The 16096-nt window shown below is 47.4% G+C and overlaps 1 protein-coding gene across 12 annotated transcripts in view; it reads right to left on the reverse strand.

Annotated features, from left to right (window-relative positions):
• Nucleotides 1-16096, reverse strand: part of Lrrfip1 (LRR binding FLII interacting protein 1) — a 134269-nt gene that overhangs the window by 10656 nt on the left and 107517 nt on the right. For 3 of the 12 annotated variants that reach the window (XM_026786525.1, XM_026786523.1, XM_026786522.1), the window contains 7 exons: nt 15768-15839; nt 13656-13826; nt 11670-11762; nt 10164-10256; nt 8320-8412; nt 6696-6837; nt 1731-4656 (listed from right to left, as the gene is read on the reverse strand). In XM_026786525.1, coding sequence (XP_026642326.1) covers nt 2990-4656; nt 6696-6837; nt 8320-8412; nt 10164-10256; nt 11670-11762; nt 13656-13826; nt 15768-15839 — 2331 coding nt within the window. In that variant the 3' untranslated portion in view covers nt 1731-2989. Of the gene's footprint in view, nt 1-1730; nt 4657-6695; nt 6838-8319; nt 8413-10163; nt 10257-11669; nt 11763-13655; nt 13827-15767; nt 15840-16096 lie in introns of those variants that run through there. The other 9 variants (XM_026786529.1, XM_013351740.2, XM_026786526.1 and 6 more) reach the window with 6 other exon arrangements.

Consider the following 16096-nt stretch of genomic DNA (forward strand, 5'->3'; position numbering starts at 1 on the left):
AAAATCGAGACCCTTAAACAAAAGATTAAAGGTAAAAGTATTTGGTGTAGACCTATCTAGCTTGCTGTGGAACACTGCCTGCCCTGTGTTGAATTCCCCTCTGTTGACTCGGTTACAGCAGGGTCACCAATCTGGAACACTCGATGCCGAAAACAGGCAAAAACTACTCACTAATGATAGTGATTGTAATATCCAGAAACGAGGTATCAGAACAAAAGAACTCACATTATTCTCAACTTGGATCTTTCTTTTGTACTCATTTTAAATTAGTTGGCTGGTTAGTAAAGTTATCTTTGTATCTTTGAAGGACTTTTTAAAATTTTTTTTTTTTTTTTAGCAAATTTTCTGCCCTACAGTTTTGAGACTCAGAAAAAGGGAAACAAAGAGCTAGTGACTTCTAGAAAATGCCTGAGGTAGCCAAATAAGTGCTGGAATTCTCTAAGTTCCTGGTTTCTTTGTCATCTTGAGGTCTGGGCACCTTAGCAACTCCATCCTAGGGTCACACAAGGCCAGTTAACCGCATTAACTCCAGAAGATAGGACTCACATCTTCAGTCGGCGCCTTCCCAGGTCTGGAGGTTTGTTCACGATAAATGCCTGCAGCGTGAACTTTGCACTGTGTGTGGTACTTTCAGCCATTACACTCCTCCCCGTTACCCAGGAAAGTTGTCTCATTTCCGTATGCTCAAATGTGCCCGCCCCCTCAAATGTTGGGGAGCGGGCAGGAAATGCACTGGCTGCCCCTTCCCTTAAGCCCCCTCCTGATACCAGCTCTGACCGAACCTAACCATGCCAGCTTCCACCTTCCCTGAGGCTAAAAGATGGCTGTTCAACCGTGTCTCCCTTCTGGTTATAGCGTCCAAGGGGGTTGCCAGGGCAGGGGATGAACCTCTTTCAGCCATCGACCATTATAACCAAGAAATGTGTAAAGGGGCAAGGAGTGTGATAAGGGGGCAGTGGAGGTGACAAAGGGGTTGGGTAAAATGCCTCTTCTCCCCAGAAAACAGTGTTCTAAGTATGACTACCACACCGCCCCAGTATTGGAAACACCCCTCCTGTCTTTCAGAGTCAGGTCATTGGGAACACATTTTACCACATGCCCCTTGGCATAGAGACTGTGTGGCAAGCCGTACCATGACACCTCCTAGGCAGGGACCAACTAGCAGAAATCAAGACCCTCAAGCCTTCTAACTCCTAGAAGTAGAGTTTCAGGGTCTGAGTGAGAGCAGACATTTGAACTGAAGTATGGGAGGCTTGACCGAAGCCTTCTGGCCCTGCCCAGCCCTGGGGTACAGCCTGCAGCCCGATTCCTGTTTTACCTTCATGGTACAGGATGAGAGCATGCAGCAGCTCACCTGTCCCATTTCTCAGGACACGTGCGCACACACGATCAATGTTTTCTCACCACTTTTACCCTCTTCCACCAACAACCCTATGCACCACCATGTTTTAGCAGGGCAAATGGGGGCTTTCCTTAATCATTGGAGGGAGGGCACATGGATGTGTCCACAGAGTACAGCAGGTGGACTCGGGCTGCCCTCTCAGCTTCCCTGGGCTCCCACACCAGTGCCAGGGCAGCCTCCACATGGGGTACCCTTGTCAACCATAAAGACACTGAGAACTGGTCTTTCTAAGCCAGAAGTAACTTCCTATGGGCACTGTGCAAACAGCTACCAGGGTCAGAGGTCAAGGGGCTCAAAGACCAGAACCACAGGCTTGTAAAATTATAAAATGTTTTTATTTTAATCATATGACACTTCAGTTTGTCTCAGATCTTACTGAGGTTTTGGTCTTTTTGCGTTCCACTTTGCCGTGTAACAGTAGTACGAATTGACACGATCCCATAACATGTCAACAGCAATCATACAGTACATGCCCTTGTGATTTTATATCTAGCATTACTTTTTAATTCAACTTTATGATCATTTTGTAATTGCTTCTTTATATAGAAAATACATATTTCTTCAGGCAGGTAAAATAATAACTTTCCAATAAGAAAATATTGAGAAACAACAAATAAAAATATTTATACCAAACACAAAAATATTGGATTATAATCTAATGAGTCCTTTGCATAAGAACAGACAACTTTTTGTAATTTCCTTTAATCATAAGTAAACCTTCAGATAGGAAAATCACTATTAAAATTAAGAAGATGATAACTGATGTGGGAATGTTAATTTCAACTTGTCGTTAACAGAAAGGAAAAAAAAATATTCGTATAAAATGAATTTAGTAGATCACCCGTGCGAAGCGAAATAAAGATCTCTGATAAAATTAACAGGGGTACCATCAGCAATAAGATCCATGAGCTTTGGTGCAAAATACAGCACTTCCATGAGGTAAAGGCACGTGGTCTCCCTGTGTTTCCTGATAACCTGTTTGAACCCCGACAGTGATTGATCTCTACCCTGAGGTGCAGCTCCTCCCACCCAGTGACCTGTATGCTACTTTATTCATCTAACCCCTTTAAATATATACCATACAGGTTATGATATACATATTAAGATCAAATACGAGAATACCTCTATTTTAATAAGACATCAGTGTGACTGTTCACGTCTCACAACACAGAAAGCTAAGAATGCTGCTTGGTCACTTCAACTAGACGCTGACACAGTTGGTCAAGCACATCCACATTTTGTCTCAGCCTAGAGCAAATGGTGAAGTCTTGGCCTGAAGGCTGGAATGCAGACATGACAGAGGCATGGTGTGGCCTGACGTTAATGGGATGTTCTCAGCCGGAACTGAAACTGGAAACAACGGTTGGTGTCTGAGTGATCAAGGATTGAATACAAATCTACAAGTAACAGTCTATAACTTAAAGTAGTTGATACTTGGTGACTGATTGACACGTGGTCCATCCACAGAGACTGGAACATTTGTGAACCTCCACAGTGGAGTTGAAGTTCCGGAGGTTGGGCTTAGTGTGTTGAGTCCTTGGCCCTCTCTGAAACTCGGTCTCCCCCGCCTGCCTCCTCCCTGTCTCCTCAGGACATGGTGCAATCCTCCTTATTCTTGCTTTTCTCAACTTCCCCTCTTGCCTGCACTCCACTTTCCGAATTGAAGCCGCCCAGCTCCCCTGACAGGTCACGGTGGTCTACACTGCAGCCATCTTCGGCCTTCTCAACCGTCTGGCCTGGATGTTGGGACAGTTCCTGCCCCTCTTCACTTCCTCTCTGAGAAGCATCGTTAGCATCCTTTAGGGACTCTTTCCTTTCCATCAGGGAGATGTCCCCTTCTTCGCACTGGGGACCGTTCTGATCTAAGACATCTGTGGGACCATCAGCGGGACCATCTGTAACGTGTTCTCCAATTTCCTCACCCTCAGCGCTGGTGCCTGACAACTGAGCTGCATCCACCTCGGATGTCAACATGTCTCTGGCTGCTGCTGCTGCCTTCCCTGCCTGGGTTTTTACACCATCTTCTTCCTCTTGGTTCTGTTTTCTGTTAAACTCAGTTTTCGGATCTTCTGGGCAATCAACATGTTCACTGCTTCCCGCTGTGATTTTTTGTTCTGGGCTTTCTGTCTCTTCACTCTGGGTTTCTGCTGCCTGCGTTTTGTCAGGGAACTGGGTCTGTTCTTCCTCCAGGTCACCCGCTTCTGTGTCCTGACAGTTTAACTCTTGGCTGGCGTCTTTGCGGGGTTCTGCTTGGGCTGGAGATTTCTTCTTCTTGTTTTTCTTCTTCTTGTTCTTCGACTTTTTCTGCGGTGAATCCAAGGCCTCTGCCTGCTGCTCACTCTTTCCTTTGTTGGGTTCTTTTGCATTAAGGGGCGCAAGCTTGGCATCTGTGCTACCTGGGTCTGTTGCATCCTGATGGCCGCTCTGCACTGTGGGAGTCCCAGGGGTGGCCTGGACTTCTGCCTGGACGGGCTTCTCATCCCTTACTTCTGTGTCTCCAGCCCTTGTTACAGGGTTTTCCCCACTTGCCTCTGGGCTCTGAATGAGGGCCTCCTCAGGCTCAGCTACTTTTTGGGTGAGTTCTCTCTCCGAGTCGGCCCCGTCATTCATATAGCTTCTATCATGACCCGCTGTGTCTTGGCTGCGCTCCAAAGGACCAGAGGCTGTGGCATCCGCTTGTTCCCCAACTGCAGCTCCTCCTGCCTCTACCGCATTCTCCATGTGATTGTCACCTGTGCCCCCTGAGTTCGTACAGCTCACCTTGTCAGCTTTGTGTGGACATGGTTCGAAACTAACTTTCTCCAAGTCTGTTTTCAGATCCTCTTGATTCTCTTCATCCTGATCACCTACAGAGTTTTCACTTTGAGCTCTGGTACCCAAGGCAACGGGCCCTGACTCTTCACTGTCTAGACCTCCCAGGCAGTTGGACTGTTCCAAGCAGTTTCTGGTCCTACCATCTGGCTTGTCTGTGACCTCATGTGACTCAATCTGCTCTGGGGATTTGAGGAGAGAAGTGATCTCTTGAGCTTGACTCTGAACCTGCTGCTCACAACTGGCCCCTGGTAGTGGTCGTGGGGACAGAGCACTGTCTTCAGCGGGTCTCTGGTCCTCAGCCTTCTCACGGAACACCCCTTTGTCCACATAATCCTTTACTGGGTTGGGTCTGGGCTGTTCTTGCTCAGTATTCTGTAAGGCTCCTCCTTTCCCCACATTTTCCACAATTTCCTTTTTCACCTCCACTTCTTTGGCTTTTCCTAAAAGACCATTGAGAGAATTGAAGGGACCCCATGATGTGATGGGCACTTAATATATATTAAAATGCAAACACATGTTCCAATTACCACCCAGTTTTCTGAGAGAGAGAGAGAGAGAGAGAGAGAGAGAGAGAGAGAGAGAGAGAGAATATCACTGTCAACAAGCCTTTATCAGGCCTGTGTGCCAAAGCAGCAATTGCATTAGCTTGTTTTTGAGAAGCAAAGGGCCACTGCCACCACCTCCAAGCCGAGAGTGGTTGCTACCATCTGGTAGGAACTGACTTTCAAAAGTGGGGTTATGATTTAACTGACGAAGAGAGCTGTGGGTCAGGCAGGCAGCCACACGAAGGTTTTCAGCGTGGATGCCAGGTCCTCCTCCTATACTCCTAACTCCTACCTCTAGACACACATCAAAACACTCACACTCTTGGCCACTCAAGTCCCATGGCTCTCACAGCCCTAACAGTAGCCCTCATGTTTCCTCAAATAATATCCACTTTTAGAGACTGGATGGAAGGTCGGTCTCAAGGAAGACGCTTCTTGAGTAAACCCTACAAGGTGGAAATCAACCTACACTCCACTTTCTGGCATTGTCTCCTCTGGAATATGCTCTCCTCCGAGACATATCGGACCTTCCATCCATCCCCAGGGGAGTGGTAAAGAACCCCAATGAAAGGCAAAGCTGAAGATCACGGTGAACGCTTAACCCATCCATCAAAAACCTTATTAATCAGTCAATTAACCCCCAGTCTATTGGATATTATTGGAAGTGAAAGCTTGTCAATCTAAGAACTCCATGAAAATGCTGGGAAATATCTGGCTTTTATTTAGAGGCAACTTAACTTCACCCTTAAAGATTTTCTATTATTGCATATGTCTAGTGATGTGCACTTTATATTAAAGAAACATCAGACATAGGTGAATTTAAAATAAACCCATGATGTCTCACTGATTAGAAAGATACTGCATCCCAAACCCTTTGGGGCCACTGACAAAAGTGGAGTTTCTTCTTCTCTGTGCCATGTCACATGCCAGGGATGTATCAACTGTGCATGGAGACAAAAGGACCTGTGCCCAGTGGGGCCGCCCTGGAGGCACATTGGGAACTATGGAATCCTCCTGTGTCAGCAGCTCCCACATAGATGAGAGCACATGGCTTTGGCCATCACGAAGGGGTAGGGAAGCTCCTGGGAAGCTTTGAGAAGCCAGGGCCTACAGGATTCTACGTGGGCATAAATGTCACAGTCACAGACTCCCACCTTGTAAAAACCTAGCAACTGGATTTACCCCAAGTCAGAATTTAAGACTCTGTAAATTTGCTAATTTGTAAATCTTTCTGTTATAGAAAATATTCCCATATCCATGAAATTTTCCAGCTGCATATTCTTATAGAGGCTAACACAGTGGCATACAGAGGAAGCCCCCACTGAGTAAGGTGTGGATCCCAACTCCTAGGAGCACACCCCACTTCCAGCCAGGCCCACTCCCAGTACCAAGGATGCCTTCCATTTTTTGGGGTGGGAACACCAACGTCAGGGCTGCCCTCTTCAGGTGTCGACTGTCCCACTCAGGCACCTCATACCCTCTCCAAACGCTTGCGCGGTGGGTGTCCAAGTGTGCCAGGCTGGTAGGAAACCATGACCAGCTAACCCACTTCACAGCCTCCGCTCTTCTGACCCCTGAACAACTCCATCACAGGATGAAGTTGACAGTCGTCATTGGACCACATCCAGAGAGAGAAGCCAGATCAAACTCTCAACACGATCCCTTGACTTTCAGCCTGTCTCTTTCTACTCAGCCTCGAGAAGCAGAACAGAAACGTGTCCTTGAGCCATTGGTGGAAAAGCGCTAGACAGAACGCATGCTACACAGCACCGTGGGTGATCACATGGTTTGGCCAGGACGCCACTAGGAAGTGACAGAATGAATGGCATGCCGTGTGACTGTTAACAATCGGTGGCAATCGTTTGATTCTCACAGTGCACAAAGGTGAATCGATGCTGACCACACAATGGAAGGATCCAAAGAAGAGCTCTTACCTAGTGTCCCCTCCCCGGCTGACTTGAGGGCATTCAGCTCTTCTTTTGGCATCTTCGTAGGGCCTTGGTACCCAACATCATTCAGTGAGTCTGAAGTCTCTCCGTTGGTGGTGATTTCTGAATTTAGGATTATTCCATGTTTCTGGGAGCAAAACAGGTTCATCATAATACTTGGTGAGACCAGGTTAAACTAAATTTTCTTCATTATAAAATGATGTAGATGCTAACTCCATAGGGATGGAGAAGTGTCTAGGTACACCCACAGTCTATCAACCGAGGCAGATCTACAATGGCTTCCTTCTTCCTCATATGTTCCAAAATGCCAGTGATTCTCAAGCTTCCTAATGCTGCGGTCCTTCAAAATAGTTCCTCATGTTGTGGTGACCCCAACCATAAAATTATTTTGTTGCTACTTCATAATTGTAACGTTGCCACTGTTATGAATCAGAGTGTGGACATCTGATATGTGACCCCTTGTGGGGGTCACAAGACATAGGTTGAGAACCTCAGCAATATACACGCTCTATTTTCTGATGACAAGCTACTTTAAAAAAGGCTTTCTTCTAATTAGGAAATTGGCCTGTGGCCTGCCCCACAATGGAGCATCAAGAAAGCAAACCTTTCACTATTAACTTTGACTACAGTCTTAAAAATAGGAGAATAGCGTGAAGAAAGGAAACACAGGTGGTGTGGAAGGACTGAGTGCCCTTGGCAGAGATGGCATTTGCAGGAGGTCATAATGCTTCATGTCTTCAAAGAGACTATCTGTGCCGAGGACATGGCCAACCCCCTAAACCAGCTGCCTGCCTCAGTTGCAGAGTATCTCCTTGCTATCTACTTGGTCCCCAGTGCTTTTTTTTCCCAGGCTCTTTGGAGACTCCCAGCTGCGGCACACAGCCTGGACCAGGAGCATCATTTAGGTTTTAGCTCTAAGCCTGTATCCAGATACTTCCTTACTCTGACTTTGACTGGGGAGCTTGGAAGACGACATTGTGTGTCTGGGGGCAAGTCAGGATGTGGTCATGGCCACACTCAACACTACTGCTATAGCAGTCTGTGAACCCCCCTAGAGCTGCCTGCTGGTTTCCCCTTGGCATGGCCCTTACAAAAAGTGAAACTTGTCCTTCCTGTGACCTGGTGGGTTAGTGTGATCCCGCCATATATCCCAGACACTGTTCAGCTAGTGAAGTTCTTGGACAAGAGGCACATACATTCTAATGAGGGTAAGAAATCCTTAGATAATGCCAAACTCAGAGCTAGAAATCTAAGCTACTTTCCAGATCTGGTTTGCTTGTAAGCACTTGGGCCGGATGGGCACTGGTATCACCTGCTTCTTGGGGATAGTTCATTGAAGGCTCGAACACAGTTACAAAAGCAGACAGCACCCACGGTCACAGACCCACAGAGCTTGAAGTTGTCACCTTGGTTCATCCTTCCTTCCTTTCCCCAATGCAGGATCTCTCTGTGTAGCCCTGACTGTCCTGGAACTAGATCTATAGACCAGGCTGGCCACGAACTCACAGAGATTCGCCTACCTCTAACTCCTTAGTGCTGGGATTAAAGGTGTGGCCAGCACTGCCCAACAACTTTGTTACTTTTCTCAAACTGAACTTTGGCTTCGTACCTTTAACTCCTCCTTCAGCTTGACTGTTTCTTCTCTAAGTTCATCGCGTTCACTCCGTATGGAATCAAAGAACTCTTTCTGTCTTTCTAATGCCTGGGTGCACAGCAGAGCAGAGAGGAGAGACAGGGGAGAGGGAAAGGGAGATACAGAAAGAGGGTGAGATTAGCACAGATAGCAGGATAAGCAAGAAGTAAGGACAAGGAGGCACTTCCATCCAGGGTGTACTAGTGAGAAAGGATGCTGTTGGGTTTATGCCAGCCTAAACCGCGCTACTGTTCACACACTAGCATTTCAGAGCAAGGGATGCTGTGGAGGAAGGCTGCTTTACGCCATCCATTTCTGTCTTTTGTTTTCTCATTGCAGTACTTGGGACTGAACCAGGGGTCTCACATATGGAGGTAAGGGGTCTACCACTGAGTCACAACCCCAGGAGATCCCACCACTAGCTCAGCTTTCTTTTCTTTGTTTGGGGCGGGTGGTGTTTTTTTTTGTTTGTTTGTTTGTTTTTTTGAGATAGGGTCTCGCTGTGTGGCCTGGGATGGCCTGGAACTTGCCTCTATGGTGCTGGGGTTAAAGGGGTGCGTTACCACTGCCTGGCATTAGGTCTGTCTTTATCTTACGACATGGTGCTGGAGAGTGAACAGGTGTCACACAGTCCTTTAAACGAGAGGTGAATGCAGAACAAGAAACGCTGCTAAAGAACCCCACGTTATAATTTTAGACATTTCCATGTTTAAGTTCCTGTTCACATGTGTGCGTGTCTGTCTCCCTGTGTGTGTTTCGGTGTATAATTCACAGGACAATATCGGGTGTCATTCCTCAATTGCCATCCTCTTTGTCTTTCTTTCTTTCTTTCCTTCTTTCTTTCTTTCTTTCGTTCTTTCTTTCTTTTTTTCTTTCTTTCTTTCCTTCTTTCTTTTTAAATTTAGAAACCGAGTCTTTCACTGGCCTGGAGTCCCCTGATTAGGCTAGGCTGGCTGGGCAGCGAGCCTTAGGAATGTCCCTAATCTCCACCTCTCCAGCGCCAGGGCCACAAATGTGTGTCATCACGTCTGGTCTGGTGACTAAATTCAGGTCCTTTTGCTCACACTTTACTAGCAACCATCTCCCTAGGCTATTTTTAGACACCGGTTATGAGCATCTGTTGTTCAAAATACGTTCTGGGAGAGCATGCTTGCACACGCATGTTTGCACACGCATGAACACATGGTCTCTTAGCCAAGGCTCGTGAATGTGCCGAAGGAGGATGGTGAGGGCTCATATTGTGCACATTTCTGTGACGAGGCAGATCAACTCTAGACCTGTCTTAGGGCCCAGTCACTTGAGTTTTTTAGGTATCACAGGCTGCTGCTATGAGTCAGCAGTGACTTGGTGGGGCCCACTCTTCCTATTTACCCCTCCTAAATGGGGATGGGCTGTCTCCCCCTCTCTGCTGAGGAGGGAGAGGGGTCTGATGAGGCCTCCCTGTGGAGGTCTCAAAATGGGAACCCGGAGTATGGCATGCTGCCCCCCATCGCATCATAAAACCCCAAGGGGACTCTGGGGTTTGATCTTCCACGTCGAACTTCCCAGAACCTTTCTCCCTGCATGGCCCGCGTTGTACCTAGGCCCCTCTGGTGCACCAGGAAGAGGGAGACAGCTCCAACTACCCAGAGATGGTTCCATCCACCCGGGTAAGCTGGGGAAGTCACCATGCTATTCATGCTGTATCACCTGAGGGTCGCATGCACATCCATGCAAACATTCTTCCAAACCAAAGCTTCTGCAGGAACCATGTTTGCTGAGTAGCTCCCCCACCCCCACCCCCACCCGGGGACAGTTTTGCGAAGGCTTGAGACTCCTACCCCTATCTTTTTGTCTTTCCACTCTATCGTTTCCTGAAGATCAGAGATCTCCCTGATAAAACCCGCCTGTTTCTGCTGCAGCTGTCGGATTTCCTGAGGAGAGGAAGAGACAGAAAGGAAGTAGACAAAGGGTTGAGCAGAGAAAAGAAATCAGGGCTTGATGACCAGGGCAGGAAGGTCTCACCATCCCCGGATTCAGCAACATGCTAGGATTTTTTTTTCTTGCTCTACTCTCAGCTCCAAGAAGAAAACCAGCCTGGCTGACAGCTTACCTCAAAGCCGTCACTTACAGTCCCGACAAAGTTAAAGAATGAAAACCCAACCCCATACAGCCACGCTTTGCTTAACTGTAGGACAGCAGCCCGAAGGAGTGCAGGCAGGTGGGTTCATCATTTTGCAAACATCATAAAATACGGATAGTATTGATGGCTGCAAAATCACCAAGTACTGTAATCTACGGGACCGCTGTCATATGCATGTCCTGCTGTTGATCAGAATGCTCCGTGGCACAAACCATGGTACCAAATGGCCACAGCGTTTATGAACTCATAGAATTATACTCTCCGCTGTGAAAGAACCTTCTGAGGAGGGCTCCTAGAACATTGGTTCTCAACCTGTGGGTCGTGACCCGTTGGAAAAAAACATATTTCTGATGGCCTTAGGAAGTGAGACACTGCTCAGTATCAAAATCTCAGTTATTAAGTAACAACGGAAGCAAGTTTATGGTTTGAGGTTCCTAAGATCATCAGAGTTATTTTTCTGACGGTTGTGACTCACAGGTTGATAACCACTCTGCCCACATTAAACCTGCCCACATTATTGCTCTGTGTTCTCTCTTCACCAAAGCTAACCTTGACTGCTGTCAACACGGCTCCCACCTCAGCGTGTGATGTGCCTCCCTCCCGTGGGTACCTTGGGATTCCCTCAGAGCCACACAGATGATCGATGACAACCTTCCATTTCAAGGTCGTTAGTCTCACCTTCGAAATCTCTTTTTCCCCCCACATTTATAACTTCTAGGGACTTAGGATGCAGACTTTGTAGAGGCGGGCAGCATTTTATCACGCCTCCCAAAATACACACAAGAGCCCCAGAATGAGAATCTTCACCCACGAGAGGAGCCGTCTCCTTGAGGGACGGAAAAGTAGTCTGAACCCTGGATCTTAATCGAAGCTGTAGCGTTAAGGATTGCTATGAGCTGACTTCCGGGCCTCCAAGGTGACAAGTGTTTGGATAAGATCTTCAGAGGTATAAAGGGTAAATGAGGGTGCGTCCCAGGTGGACAGGATGGGTGTCCATATTGAAAGTGTACACTCTCTGCTCTTAAGGTCACAACACTGAAGGTGACCCTCTGTGCCCGACCTTGACTTGGACTTCAGTCTCCAGAACTGTGAGGAAAATACACACCTGCTGTGAAGGCCACCAAGCCTGTGGCCTGTTATCACAGCAACGTGGACTAGAAGAGCAAGGGAGCAACAGAAAAGGAAGAAGAAAGGTGTTACCCACCTCAAGCATTTCTTCCCTTTGCCTCAGAGCTTCTTTGACTTCGGCAAACTGGAACTGCAGGATGCTGTGGGCATGCTTCTCCCTCTCGAACTCCTGTGGGGGAGGAGCACAAGACTGAGGCTGCAGTTCGGTGGCGTTTCCGTCACAGGACTCCACATGTCCTTCAGGACAAACGACCCTCTACTACATTATCGCTGTTCCCAAGCTCATTCCTCTGCTGTCCATTGAGGACGATCAGACAGTTCCCCCTAAAAGCAACCCTCGAACTGTGCAAAGCTGAGAAGTTATTTCCCAATTCCTCTCTCGTTAAGATGCGTCTTAGGGTCTCTCTCTAGGGGTCTGTGCTGCAGGCTGGGAATACAACAAAAATAAAACCGCTTCTGTGTCCTGAGTCCCAGCGGGTCCTGAAGTACATGCGTGACTGCCTTTCTCTGAGCTCTGAAGGTGTGATTTCTGAAATGGAGTAACTGTGCCTTTCCCAAATAAGTAGAAATAACAGTACAATTTCCTCAAATCTTTGATGTTTGTAATTAATACCCTACGAAGCTGACATAAAATAAAAGGCAGAAAATGTATTTTAGCATGAAAATCTGGAAGCATCTAGCTGTGCCTTATTTAAGTATGTCTGTTCTTTAATACACAGGCTTTTTTATGATTGTTCTATTTTCAGGCATAATAGCAACATTCTAGCAAAATTCTCTAGTTTACACATTGAAACTATGCATAATCACATTTCAAATTACTCAGAGAAGGGCACAGATGTCTGAGTTTTATATATATATATGTGTGTGTGTGTGTGTGTGTATGAGTATATATGTATGTATATGCACGCCCACCTATGTGTATAGGTATGTGAAAGCCAGAAGTCTACCTTGGGGGTCACTCCCCAGGAGCTGTGGCCCTTGGGTTTTTGCCTTTTCTTTTCAAGGTTGACTTTATTATTTTATGTATATGTGTGTGAGTCTGTGCACATGTGCAGATGCCCATGGAGGCCACGGCCATCAGATCCCCAGGAGCTAGTGTTACAGGTGCTGGAGAGCCACCTGGCATGAGTGTTGGGGACCAAACATGGACCCCCGACAAGACAGTATGTACTCCTAAGCATTTGGCCATCTTTCCAGCCCTGGCCTGGGTTTTTGAGAAACGGTTTCTCATGGTGAGAGGCTGACTGATGAGGCTAATCCAGCTACCCAGGATGCACCGCAGATCCAGCTGTCTCTGCCTCCCCAGCACTGGGATCACGAGCACACGCCATCCCAGATGCTAAGGACTGAACTCAGGTCTGAATGCTGTGCAGCAAGCGCTTTAGAGTGAGTTATCTCCCCTACCCGTGAGACTGTTTGGTTTGGCGGCAGAGTCTTGCTAAGTAGCCCAAGTCAATCTTGGACTCCTCTTGCCTCAGCCTCCTACATGCTGGGATCATAGGCATTGCCACCAAGTACAACAAAAACACAATATTCTCATTCTCAGACTCTGGGCTCTCTGGACAAGTGGAGAATCACTGTTTAAAAAATATATAAACACGGGTTGGAAAGATGGCTCAGCAGTTAGGTGCACCTTGTAGATGACCTCAGTTCAATTTCTAGCACCCATGTCAGGCGGCTCACAACTGCCTGTAACTCCAGCTCTAGGAGACCTGAAATCCTCCTCTGATTATGTGTGGGTGTGGGTGTATACAAACTAGTGTACTCGTACACATACCACCTCCCCACATACATAATTAGCAAAAAAATTAAAAAAACAGAAGTCATACACACGCACATGTAGTTCGTTTGTTTGTTTTTGTTTTTGGAGACAGGGTTTCTCTGTGGCTTTGGAGCCTGTACTGGAACTAGCTCTTGTAGACCAGGCTGGCCTCGAACTCACAGAGATCCGCCTGCCTCTGCCTCCCGAGTGCTGGGATTAAAGACGTGCGCCACCACACCCGGCCAAGTACCCTATATTTACACAGTTCCCGCTAGCATTCCTGAGCACAGCGGTGCTTACCTTGTTCTTCTCCTCGTACAGTCTCTGAGACTCGGCCAGCTGCTCTTCCAGCTCCAGCAGCGTGTCCTTTAGCGTGTCTACCTGGTACATGAAGTTGGTCTTCTCGTTGTCTAGCTGGGCGTTGGAGACCATGGCCTTTCTGTACTTCTCCTCGACTTCAGCCAGTGAGTCCTGCAGAAACCAGGCCATCGTTTCAGAATTGCAAGAGGAGAACAAGGCGCGATTAAGCTAGAGTTCTTTTCTGGTCTCAGCCTTTGTTTCTTGGAGTAGAAGAGACACGGTACAATCTCAAATGCACGGAGCCCACTTCTCAATGTCCTGTCCACTCAGACAAGTAGCTTTCAACTGTGTGTGTGTGGGGGGGGGAGAGTGACCTTGGCCTATGGCTTGCCTGTGAGGAATTATGTTAACGATGTTAATTGAGGCAGGAAGACCCCGCCCTAAATGTGGGCTATCCCTAGGCTGGAGTCTTGGCTAGCATAGAAACCAGAAAGGAAACACCGACATTCATTACTCTCTGCTTGCTGACTGCATAGGCAACATGACTAGCTGCCTCATGTTCCTGCCTCTAGGACTCCCTGATGTGATGGACTATAACCTTGAACAGTGAAACAAAATAAACCCCTTTTCCTTTAAGTTGCTTTTGTTGTGGTATTTTGGCACAGAAATAGGAAAAGGGGCTAAGACAGCAGCCTATCTTATCACTAAGACAAGGAGGTATGTGGGAAGCTGGCTGCTCAGGGAGGCAGCAGAGCCACTGACTCTCTGGTTCAGCAGCCAGAATCTTTCCCCCATGGGCCACTGCAGCTAAATGGGTTTCTGAAGTCATCACTCAGTGTGCGGATATAGCCTGGGAAAGAGCCAGGTAGGGATGGAAATAAAACCCTGCCACAAGCCACTGCTAGGCCACCCCGCTCGGGCTTGGGAACCAGGAAAGAATCTGTGGTCATTGCAGATTTCTGACTCATGGGAAATCAAACAAGGTCCACAGGTCTTACTGGGTAGCTCCTGGAAAGACCAAAGTCATTTGTTTGAAAGGGCAGCCGTGGGAAAAGAGCTGTAAAGATAACCCTGACAGTGCCCAAACATGGCTCCCACTCTTGTAGGCTCCAAAATATGAGCATTAGGAAAGTGATGCCGGGAAGGTGGAGGGGGCAGCCACCAGCAGTGGACTACCCAGAGTCTAACAGAAGGTGTCAGCTCAAGCGTCAGGGCTGCGAAGAGACCCTGGGGAATCCTGCACCGGTCTAGCTCTGGGTATCCACACCACGACAACCAGACGTGGTACCATTGGATCCCAGTTGATAACGCTGGCTCCGTTTTCAGGTGAGTGAAAAGCCAGGGTCTTAATGCTTCTATTACATAGAAATGACCTTGAAGATGAATTAGTATGTGACTTATGCCACCTGTCCGTCTCATGCTCGTTGCTATGGCGTTTAGAGGATTTCTTAGGCCCTTTCTTGGGAGATGAAAAAGAAGGGACGGATCTGTATCTATTGCTTGACTCCAGACTTGGCATGAGCTGCTTGGTGGCTGTGGCTGCCTGTGCTTTGGCATCTGCTCCCTATGGCACCTGCTCACCCCAGCATCATTAAGGAACTGGGAATCTACATTTCCTGTTGGCACAGTGACATCCTTTGAAGTCTGGGAGCAGAATACACACACTCACTCACAGATACTGTTCCCCTAAGGACAGGTCGATGGCATGCACTAACCTTGAAGCTTCCAGAACACACATGTTAGGACAGCTCTGGTGAGCTCGGCAAAGCAAACCGGGAGAAAGACCCTTGCGTGTGACAACTATGGAGAGCGAAGAGAACCAAAACTCTCCAGTGTCTGTCTGCTGTGTTTGCAAAATGAGACATTGGCTCTGAGCCTAGAGGGAGGGTGTTGAGTGCCACCCCACATGAGGGGGGTAGGCCGGTCACCTTTTCCACTGTGTTCAGAAACTGCATTTGGAAGAAGACAGATGCACACTGTGTTAGAATTTCCCATGCTCCCACACTCTCCACAACTGATGCCCTTCAGAGTGAGCATGCGCACAGGACTTGTGAGGCTTTCTAAAGTTAAGGCGGGTTAGTGTCACGGGCTCACACGTCCATAAACCAGTACCTTCATCTCTTTCAATCCCTGCATGTATTTGCCTTCCACATCCTGAATCTGGTCCTTTAACTCATTAAGTTCCTGAGGGAAACGCACAAAAGGCAGATGACGTCAAGGGAGAGAATCGGCAGAGCTCACACGCGCACCTGAGGCTTTCTTATGTCTGGGTGTGCCCCAGTGTTTAGGCAGTCAGAGACATGGTTCCTTCTTTATTTTATTAGGCAATAAAGGAAAGTGAAAATAAGTTTCAGCATTATAAATATTAAAATTTATATCATTTTAATACAAGTTAGAAAATTTAGGTGTATCTTGTATTGTTTTATAAATTTAAAAAAAAA

The sequence above is a fragment of the Microtus ochrogaster genome, linkage group LG4 (genome assembly GCF_000317375.1).
Source record: "Microtus ochrogaster isolate Prairie Vole_2 linkage group LG4, MicOch1.0, whole genome shotgun sequence".
In the NCBI taxonomy this organism is placed as follows: domain Eukaryota; kingdom Metazoa; phylum Chordata; class Mammalia; order Rodentia; family Cricetidae; genus Microtus; species Microtus ochrogaster.